The sequence below is a fragment of the Geospiza fortis genome, unplaced genomic scaffold (genome assembly GCF_000277835.1).
Source record: "Geospiza fortis unplaced genomic scaffold, GeoFor_1.0 scaffold685, whole genome shotgun sequence".
NCBI lineage: Eukaryota > Metazoa > Chordata > Aves > Passeriformes > Thraupidae > Geospiza > Geospiza fortis.
The window spans coordinates 190611-201103 of record NW_005054662.1 but is presented as its reverse complement, the minus strand read 5'-3'; the positions used below and the strand labels follow the sequence as shown (position 1 = coordinate 201103).

At 57.2% G+C, this 10493-nt stretch overlaps 1 protein-coding gene across 1 annotated transcript in view; it reads left to right on the top strand.

The window, feature by feature from the left end:
- COMP (cartilage oligomeric matrix protein) overlaps positions 1-10493 on the top strand; it is a 22353-nt gene that overhangs the window by 9263 nt on the left and 2597 nt on the right. The window contains exons 3-13 of the mRNA XM_031064988.1: positions 137-225; positions 584-661; positions 4524-4661; positions 5783-5860; positions 6174-6341; positions 7303-7407; positions 7529-7636; positions 8312-8471; positions 9253-9371; positions 9648-9700; positions 9889-9901. Coding sequence (XP_030920848.1) covers positions 137-225; positions 584-661; positions 4524-4661; positions 5783-5860; positions 6174-6341; positions 7303-7407; positions 7529-7636; positions 8312-8471; positions 9253-9371; positions 9648-9700; positions 9889-9901 — 1109 coding nt within the window. The remainder of the gene's footprint in view (positions 1-136; positions 226-583; positions 662-4523; positions 4662-5782; positions 5861-6173; positions 6342-7302; positions 7408-7528; positions 7637-8311; positions 8472-9252; positions 9372-9647; positions 9701-9888; positions 9902-10493) is intronic.

Below are 10493 nucleotides of genomic sequence, written 5' to 3'. Positions count from 1 at the left end.
CATAGAAATATATTCATTAAATATATATGTATTCATATAATATATATGAATATAAACCTTCCCAGGTTTATAATCAGCTGGATTATAAACCTGGGGATATTCTGGGATTTTCCCAACAATTTTGGGGTTTTTTTAGGAGGAGGAGAAGTCGGGCCAGAAATGCTGCAAGAAATGAGGGAAACCAACCGGGTGCTGCTGGAAGTTCGGGATTTGTTGAAGCAGCAGGTGGGTGAAAAATTCCTGATTCCCGATTCCCTGAGGTCTGGGGATTCTCTGCTTCCTGTGTGGAGCGAGCAGATTATTGCTGCAGAGCAGAATGCAGAGGTGGTTTGTGATTGGGAGATAATGGGGAAAAACTCTCAAGTTGGGAGAAACTTCAAGGTGGAAAAAATCCCTTTAAGTTGGGAAAGAATTCCAGTAGAAAAAACCTTTAAGTTGGGGAAAACCTCAAGGTGAGAAAAACGTTCATAAAAGCTTTTATTTATTCATTCATTCATTACTATTATTATTATTTGTTATTTATCGATCTCGCTGGCTGGGAGTGCCGGGCTCCCGGCTCAGCCCTGCTGCTGTTCCCCTGCAGATCAAGGAGATCACGTTCCTGAAGAACACGGTCATGGAGTGCGACGCCTGCGGTGAGTGCGGCTGTGCCCTGTGCTGGGTGTTCCCTGCGCTGTGCCCTGTGCTGGGTGTTCCCTGCGCTGTGCCCTGTGCTGGGTGTTCCCTGCGCTGTGCCCTGTGCTGGGTGTTCCCTGCGCTGTGCCCTGTGCTGGGTGTTCCCTGCGCTGTGCCCTGTGCTGGGTGTTCCCTGCGCTGTGCCCTGTGCTGGGTGTTCCCTGCGCTGTGCCCTGTGCTGGGTGTTCCCTGCGCTGTGCCCTGTGCTGGGTGTTCCCTGCGCTGTGCCCTGTGCTGGGTGTTCCCTGCGCTGTGCCCTGTGCTGGGTGTTCCCTGCGCTGTGCCCTGTGCTGGGTGTTCCCTGCGCTGTGCCCTGTGCTGGGTGTTCCCTGCGCTGTGCCCTGTGCTGGGTGTTCCCTGCGCTGTGCCCTGTGCTGGGTGTTCCCTGCGCTGTGCCCTGTGCTGGGTGTTCCCTGCGCTGTGCCCTGTGCTGGGTGTTCCCTGCGCTGTGCCCTGTGCTGGGTGTTCCCTGCGCTGTGCCCTGTGCTGGGTGTTCCCTGCGCTGTGCCCTGTGCTGGGTGTTCCCTGCGCTGTGCCCTGTGCTGGGTGTTCCCTGCGCTGTGCCCTGTGCTGGGTGTTCCCTGCGCTGTGCCCTGTGCTGGGTGTTCCCTGCGCTGTGCCCTGTGCTGGGTGTTCCCTGCGCTGTGCCCTGTGCTGGGTGTTCCCTGCGCTGTGCCCTGTGCTGGGTGTTCCCTGCGCTGTGCCCTGTGCTGGGTGTTCCCTGCGCTGTGCCCTGTGCTGGGTGTTCCCTGCGCTGTGCCCTGTGCTGGGTGTTCCCTGCGCTGTGCCCTGTGCTGGGTGTTCCCTGCGCTGTGCCCTGTGCTGGGTGTTCCCTGCGCTGTGCCCTGTGCTGGGTGTTCCCTGCGCTGTGCCCTGTGCTGGGTGTTCCCTGCGCTGTGCCCTGTGCTGGGTGTTCCCTGCGCTGTGCCCTGTGCTGGGTGTTCCCTGCGCTGTGCCCTGTGCTGGGTGTTCCCTGCGCTGTGCCCTGTGCTGGGTGTTCCCTGCGCTGTGCCCTGTGCTGGGTGTTCCCTGCGCTGTGCCCTGTGCTGGGTGTTCCCTGCGCTGTGCCCTGTGCTGGGTGTTCCCTGCGCTGTGCCCTGTGCTGGGTGTTCCCTGCGCTGTGCCCTGTGCTGGGTGTTCCCTGCGCTGTGCCCTGTGCTGGGTGTTCCCTGCGCTGTGCCCTGTGCTGGGTGTTCCCTGCGCTGTGCCCTGTGCTGGGTGTTCCCTGCGCTGTGCCCTGTGCTGGGTGTTCCCTGCGCTGTGCCCTGTGCTGGGTGTTCCCTGCGCTGTGCCCTGTGCTGGGTGTTCCCTGCGCTGTGCCCTGTGCTGGGTGTTCCCTGCGCTGTGCCCTGTGCTGGGTGTTCCCTGCGCTGTGCCCTGTGCTGGGTGTTCCCTGCGCTGTGCCCTGTGCTGGGTGTTCCCTGCGCTGTGCCCTGTGCTGGGTGTTCCCTGCGCTGTGCCCTGTGCTGGGTGTTCCCTGCGCTGTGCCCTGTGCTGGGGGTGCCCTGTGCTGTGCCCAGGGCTGGGTGTGCCCTGTGCTGTGCCCTGTGCTCCTCTGACCCCTCTGCTGCCTGCCAGGGGCAAATCCCAGCCTGGAGCACAGTTAGGCCTGGTTATCACACTTAGTCCTGGTGATTCCAGTCACTCCTGGTTACCACAGTCAGTCCTGGATATCATAGTCGGTTATTCCTGGTGATCCCAGTGAGTTATTCCTGGTCACCACAGTCAGTCCTGGTCACCACAGTCAGTCCTGGATATCACAGTTAGGCCTGGTCACCACAGTCAATCCTGGTTACCACAGTTAGTATTTCACTAGAGCTGCTGTCTCCTCAGGTGTCTGGTGAGGAAAAATCTCACCAGAGTCATCCCAGTCAGTCCTGGTGATCCCAGTTATTCCTGCTCATCCCAGTCAGTCCTGGTTATCACAGTTAGTCCCGGTGCTCCCAGTTAATCCTGGTTATCACAGTTAATCCTGGTTATCACAGTTAGTTCTGCTCATCACAGCTGGTCCTGGTCCTCACATCCTTCACCCCCAACCTTTGCTTCTGCCCTTGTTCCCCTGAGCTGGGCTGGTGGCTTTGGGACACCCCAGAACTGCACTGGTGGCTTTGGGACACCCCAGGTTGTTGTGGTGGCTCTGGGACACCCCATGGTGGCTCTGGGACACCCCAGAACTGCACTGGTGGCTTTGGGACACCCCATGGTGGCTCTGGGACACCCCAGGCAGTTCTGGTGGCTTTGGGACACCCCATGGTGGCTCTGGGACACCCCAGGCAGTTCTGGTGGCTTTGGGACACCCCATGGTGGCTCTGGGACACCCCAGGCAGTTCTGGTGGCTTTGGGACACCCCATGGTGGCTCTGGGACACCCCAGGCAGTTCTGGTGGCTTTGGGACACCCCATGGTGGCTCTGGGACACCCCAGGCAGTTCTGGTGGCTTTGGGACACCCCATGGTGGCTCTGGGACACCCCAGGCAGTTCTGGTGGCTTTGGGACACCCCATGGTGGCTCTGGGACACCCCAGGCAGTTCTGGTGGCTTTGGGACACCCCATGGTGGCTCGGCGGGCGGGCCCCCTGCGGCTGCCTCGGGGCGCGGGGACACCTGCGGGAGCTGCGGGAGCTGCAGTTCCGTGCCTGGCACACGCTGGGATCCCTGCAGGAGCTGGGATTCTTGCAGGAGATGCAGTTCTGTGCTTGGCATATGCTGGGATTCCTGCAGACTCTGGAATTCTGTGCCTGGCACACGCTGGAATTCCTGCAGGAGCTGCAATTCCAGCAGGAGCTGCAATTCCTGCAGGAGATGCAGTTCAGTGCAGTTCTGTGCCAGGATCCCTGCAGGAGCTGGGTTTCCTGCAGGAGCTGCAATTCCTGCAGGAGCTGCAGTTCCGTGCCTGGCATGCACTGGCATCCCTGCAGCTCTGGAATTCTGTGCCTGGCCCTCCCCAGGGAGGGTTTCGGGCCAGCCCCGTCCCAACAAAATCAATCCCGAGGTTTGTGCCACACAGGGAAGGGAGTTTGGAACGCCAGAGCCGCCTCCTTTGCTGAGGAGTTGTTTGAGATAAGATTTATTGGGTGTGGAATGGGATCAAACAGTTCCCTGATAATCCTTGAAACAGCAAATCTCAGCCACAGGGCTTTGTTTCTGCCCTTAAATCAAACCTTGCTGGGCAGATACTGTGTATTACTTTTAGGAAATTTTCTCATTTTTTAGGAAATGTGGCATTCCACCAATTTTAAGCTCTGTGTGTGTGCAAAGCTCTGCTCACCCGTGGATTTTTTTTTGGTGGGGCTCCTGAGCTCTGTGCTTCCCAAACCATGAACTTGATTATCCCACTCTTGCAGAGCCTCAGTTGCATTTCAGTTAAAAAACCTGCTGAAGGCTCCGTGGGAGATTTTGGGATTGTCAGTCCAAAATACGGGATCCACTGTATTCCTGCGATGCATCTGCCAGCACAGAGCATAAAATGCAGGGAAAGTAATGAAGTGTTGGAGGAAGCAAAGCATTCGGAGCAAGTTTGGGAAGGGCGGTGAACAAACAACTCGAGTTGTGTTTCAGGGCCAGGGTGGGGAATTGTCCAGTGCCCTGGACTCTGAGGATTCCAGGAAGGAAAAGGTGAAGCCAGAGCAGCTCCCTGCCCGGGCTGTGGTGTCACCTGAGGAGAGTCACAGCTCCAAGTGGCTTTGGCTTTGTTCTGTTGCAGCCCAGGGGACCCCCGGGCTGGGGGAGCCCTCTGAGGAACTTGTGTGCCCTTTTCTCTTCCTTCACACTAAAACCCCCAGAGCTGGAGGTGCCCCAGGGCTGGAGCTGCCCCCTGGCACGGCCCTGGGCACCGTGTGTGTTGTTTCAGTGCAACGCCAACCCCTGCTTCCCGAAAGTCCAGTGCATTAACACCAACCCCGGCTTCCGCTGCGACCCCTGCCCGCCCGGCTTCACCCTGCAGCTGCTGGAAGGGGTGGGACTGGCCTTTGCCAGGGCCAACAAACAGGTGAGGGCCTGGAATGTTCTGTGTCCCTCAGACGCCGGCAACTCTCTCCCCTCTGCAGTGAAGAAACGGGAGGGGAACTCGAGGCGATGGTTCCCAAGGATGGAAGGGATTCCTGGCTGATGGAAGGGAGGGTGGAGAGGGGCTGGGAGGGAATTCCCATCCCTGGAAGGGTCCCAGGCCAGCCTGGGATAGTGGAAGGTGGCCCTGGGGGTGGGGGTGGGACGATTAAAGGTCCCTCCCGACCCGAACAGTTTTGGGATTCCGCGATTCCGTGTATTGGCGGGAATGCAGGGAGAAGGGAGTGCCCAGGATGTCCTGGCACCTGGGCCCCAGAGCCACCTGCCCTGGGCCAAACTGGGGCTGGGCAGGGCATCCCAGCACCTCTGGGGCTGTGGGGCCTTCCTGGGGATGGGAATGGGGATGGGAGTGGGAATGGGAATGGGAGTGGGAATGGGAATGGGAGTGGGAATCCTTCCTGGGAATGGGAATCCTTCCTGCTGGGACACAGAAAAGTTCCTGCAGCTGCTGCCACCCCCTCCCAGCTTCTCTGACAGCTCCAGGCAGATCAAAAATCCCAACAGCCTGGGCTGATTGGGGTTTTTAGGGGTAATTATCGCACATATGGCTCTGGGAATTTGGGGCTGGTCATGGGATGCAGCCATTGAGCTTCCAAACCCATGGGGCCCCTTCCACAGTGAGGATATTCCAGCAGCTCGGCTCAGAGCCCAGCTCTGTTCCCAGGCTGGAGCTTCTGCTGGGTCTGGAGAGGGGTCTGGAGCCCGGCTGGGATCTGCCTCAAGCTTGTCAGCAGGACCCCTTGCTAGTCCTGGGCTAGTGAGGTGTGCCGGGGCTCTGCTTCTGCTCCTGGCCCTGCCCCAGTGCTGGGATTTGGGGTGGGGTGGAGGTGAAGGTGGGACCTGTTCTCCTTGGGATGGGGTGAAGGTGAAGGTGGGTCCTGTTCTCCCTGGGGTGGAGGTGCAGGTGAAGGTGAAGGTGGGACCTGTTCCCCTTGGGATGGAGGTGAAGGTGGGTCCTGTTCCCCTTGGAATGGAGGTGCAGGTGAAGATGGGTCCTGTTCTCCTTGGGATGGGGTGAAGGTGGGTCCTGTTCTCCCTGGGCAGGTGTGCACCGACATCAACGAGTGTGAGACTGGAGCTGCCAGGAATTGTGTCCCAAACTCCATCTGCATCAACACTCGGGTAAATCCTCAGGGAAACGGGGACCCCAGGGAGAGCTCAGAGCCCTGGCAGGGCCTGAAGGGGCTCCAGAAGAGCTGCAGAGGGACTGGGGACAGGGATGGAGGGACAGGACACAGGGAGTGGATTTAAACTGGGAAAAGGGAGATTTGGGTGGGATATTGGGCAGGGATTCCCGGCTGGGAGGGTGGGCAGGGAATGGGATGGAGTTCCCTGTGGCCATGTCTGGCAGGGCTTTACCAGGAGGGTGAAAGCGAATCCCGAGCAGGGATTTACGGGATTCCCGTTCGAGTTCCTGCTCCCGTTCCCCCCGCAGGGATCCTACAAATGCGGGGCCTGCAAGCCGGGCTTTGTGGGGGATCAGATCAGCGGCTGCCGGAGCCAGACGGCGACCGGGGCACGGCGCTGCCCCAACGGCGAGATCAGCCCGTGCCACGAGAAAGCCGAGTGCATCGTGGAGAGGGACGGCTCGCTGTCCTGCCAGGTCCGGGCACCGCCGCCAGCCTGGCATCGGGATGGGGCACCCCATAGGGGCTGGGGTGTGGCACCGCCCTATAGGGGCTGGGGTCGGCTCCTACCCTATAGGGACTGGGATCGGGTCCCACCCTCCTGGGATCGGGTCTGATCCCGTGAGATGGAGGGGTCTGGTCTGACCCTCCCGAGTTTGGGGCCTGGTCTGACCCTCCTGCAAATGGGGACTGGTCCCAATCTCCGCCGAGACTGGGGTCTGGTCCCGCCCTGCCGAGGCTGGCTGGGCTCTGGTCTGACCCTCCTGCGAGCTGGGTTTAATCCCAGTTTCCCTGCAGAGGGGTCTGGTCCCGCCTTCCCCACGCTGGGGTTGGGTCCCACACTCCTGTGGGTCTGGTCCGACCCCCGCCCCGGGATTTGGGTCGGGTCCAACCCCCCAGCAATTGGGGTCTGCCCTGATTCCTGCACGACTGGGGTCTGATCCCAAACTCCCTGGGGTTGGGGTCGGGTCTGATCCCAAACTCCCTGGGGTTGGGGTCGGTCTGCTCGCTCCTCGTTCCCTCGTCCCGCGCTCCTCTCCCGGGTCTGCCACTGCCCTCTCCTGGAGATCGCCCTGCCCGAACCATCCCTGCTCGTCCCTGTCCCCCGAGCTCCTCCCTGCGCTGCTCCCTGCCGCTTTTGGGGTTTTGGTTTTCCCTGAAGCGCTGCGAACCTGTCGGGTACGGAATTCCTGGGGCTGAGCAGGGAGGATGCAGGGAATGGGGATCCAGGATCAGCAGCCTCGGAGCCGAGTTCTGCTGCTCCTCCCCACGCCCCAGCAGCAAGCCGAGATCCGAGCTGGTGAAATCCCAGAAATGTTTCTCCCGGGCGCTATTTCCCTGTAGGGTTTCACATCCCGGTTCTGCAGCGTTCCGTGCCGCGTCTCCGGTAAATCCCGGGGTTTCGGGGGGCTGACTCTGTGTGTGTGCCCCTTGCAGTGCCTCGTGGGCTGGGCAGGGAACGGCTACGTGTGCGGCAAGGACACGGACATCGACGGCGTCCCCGACGAGAAGCAGCGCTGCTCCGACAAGAAATGCCGCAAGGTGAGGGGGGAAATGCGGGAATTTCATCCCAATTTCCCTGCACGCCAATTTTCCTGGGCGCTGCTGAGACCCGCGGAGCTCGGGCTGGGTGCAGTCCCACATCCGTCTGTCTGTCGTGCAGGATAACTGCATGACCGTGCCCAACTCGGGCCAGGAGGACGCGGACAGGGACGGCATCGGGGACGCCTGCGACGACGACGCCGACGGGGATGGGATCCCGAACGCCGAGGTCCGGGCTCGGCTGCCCCCGGCAGCACCTGCGGGAGGAATTCCGGGGGTCCCAGGGGGAATTCCGGGGGTCCCGGTGGGGATTCGGGGGTCCCGGTGGGGATTCAGAGGTCACAATGGGAATTTAGGAGTTCCACTGGGATTTTAGGGGTTCCAGTAGGAATTCAGGGGTCACAGTAGAAATTGGGGGGTCCCAGTGGAAACTCACAGGTCCCAGTGGAAACTCACAGGTCCCAGTGGGAATTTAGGGGTCCCAGTTTGAATTCAGAGGTCTCCGTGGGAGTTCAGAGATCCCAGTGGAGTTCAGGGGTCCCAGTTTGAATTCTGAGGTCCCAGTGTGAATTTAGGGTTCCCAATGGGAGTTCAGGGTTCCCAGTGGAGTTCAGGGTCCCCGTGGCAGTTCAGGGGGTCCCGTGGCAGTTCAGGGTTCCCAGTGGAGTTCAGGGGTCCCAGTGTGAATTTAGGGTTCCCAATGGGAGTTCAGCGTTCCCAGTGGAGTTCAGAGTTCCCAGTGGAGTTCAGGGGTCCCAGTGTGGCCTCGCTCTGGGGGCTCTGCGGATCTCAAACCAGGCTGAGACGCCCCCAGGGGGGTTTGGGGAGCCCGTGCTCAGCGAGCCCTGCTGGGCACAGCCCAGGAGGCGCCGGTGTCCCCAGCCCGTGTCCCCTGTCCCCGCAGGACAACTGTGTGTACACCAGGAACACGGACCAGCGCAACGCCGACAAGGACAACTTTGGGGACGCGTGTGACAACTGCCGGCAGGTGAAGAACAACGACCAGAGGGACATCGATGGCGACGGCAAGGGCGACGAGTGCGACGAGGACATGGATGGGGACGGTGAGAGCCGGCTGTCCCCAGGCTGGGCCCTGCTGGGGTCAGCCCAGCTCAGCTCCTGGGGCACAGGCAGGGCGCTCCCCGTGTCCCCTCGCAGGTGCTGCTCTCCAGCTTGGGTTTATTTTCATTTTTATTTGCCACAGTTGTGGCTTTTTCAGGGTCCCCCATGGAAGGGAGGAAATGATTAATCTGAGTCCGTGTTCTTAGAGGGCTAATTTATTATTTTATTATATTATATTAAAGAATGCTATACTAAACTATACTAAAGAATAGGGAAAGGATACAGACGGAAGGCTGCAAAGAATGAGAATGAAAACTCGTGACTCCTTCACAGCCTGACCCTGATTGCTCATGAAGTCAAAACAATTCACATTAAACCCATCAAACAATCTCCAACCACATTCCAAAGCAGCAAAACGCAAGAAAGGCAAATGAGACAATTATTGTTTTCATTTCTCTCCGAGGCTTCTCAGCTTCCCAGGAGAAGAAATCCTGGCAAAGGGATTTTTCAGAAAATGTGACAGTGACACACAGTCACAGCCAGCCTCGTCCTGGCTGCCTTGTGCTGCATTTTAGGGGAGAAATTTGGGAATATCGGAGCAGCCAGCAGCTCCTGGCTCGAGGCTGGGGGAGTCCCCTGGGGTGGACACAGACGTGGCTGCCTTTGGAAGCTGAGCTGATCACAGTGGGCGCAAAAGCTGCTCCCAGCAGCCAGGAACCCCCAAATCCTGAAATCCTTGCTTCAGCCTGGATTTTTGTGGACCCACCCTGCCCTGTTTTGCAGGGATCAAGAACACCGTGGACAACTGCAGGAGAGTGCCCAACCCTGACCAGAGGGACGGGGACGGGGACGGCGTGGGGGACGCCTGTGACAGCTGCCCCACCCTCAGCAACCCTGACCAGGTACGGAGCCCAGGCTGGGCCCTGCCGGGTCCCCCAGCCATGCCAGGGACAATCCCAGCTGCCACCCTCCTGTGCCGCAAACGGAAATTCCCTCTGGAGCAAATCCCAGGAAATTCGGCGCGCTGGGCTCTCCCTTCCTGCCCTGCCCCGCTGCTGGAATTCCTCAGAATCCCCCCAAAAATCCCACAGAGCCTCCTGCTGGTGGCAGCTCTCTGTTCTCTTCCTTGCCTTTTACCTAAAGAATAAATTTAAATCATTCTTCCTTTATTTTTCTAGAAAGACACTGACCACGACCTGGTGGGAGATGTCTGTGACACCAACCAGGACAGGTGAGCTGCAGAAATTAAAAATTCTATTTATTTGCATGAAATCCTGGGAATGAAGGGACCAAAAGGCTGTGAGAACCTGGCCTGGCCTTATCCTATAAAAAATGGAGGTTTGGAGGTGGAATTTTCTTCAGACCTCACAGAAAGTGATCACTGGAAGGAAGCAGCTCCCAGAGCTCCATTTCCAGCAGGAACGTCACTGACGTATTTTATGAAAATCCTTTCACTGGGATTTTTCTCCTGAGAAGCCTCAGAAAAGAAACGTGAACAATAATTATCTGATGGCTTAGCATGTGCTCTGGAGGTTGCTCACCAACAGTGCAGCTTTGATTGGTTCCATGTGAATTGTTTTTAATTAATGGCCAATCACAGCCCAGCTGTGTCAGACTCTCTGGTCAGTCACAAGATTTTATTATTCATTCTTTTCTGGCCTTCTGATGTCTCCTTTCTCTTTCTTTAGTTTTAGTATAGCATTTATGATATGATATTATATGATATATAATATGATGTAATATAATGTAATATAATAGAATGTAAAATACAATATATAATATGATATAATATAATATGGTATAATATGATATGCTATTATATGATATGACATGATATGATATAATATAATATGATGTAATATAATGTAATATAATAGAATGTAAAATATATGATATAATATGTTATAATATGATATGATATGATATGATATGATATGATATGATATGATATAATATAATATAATATAATATAATATAATATAATATAATATAATATAATATAATATAATATAATATATTATTCA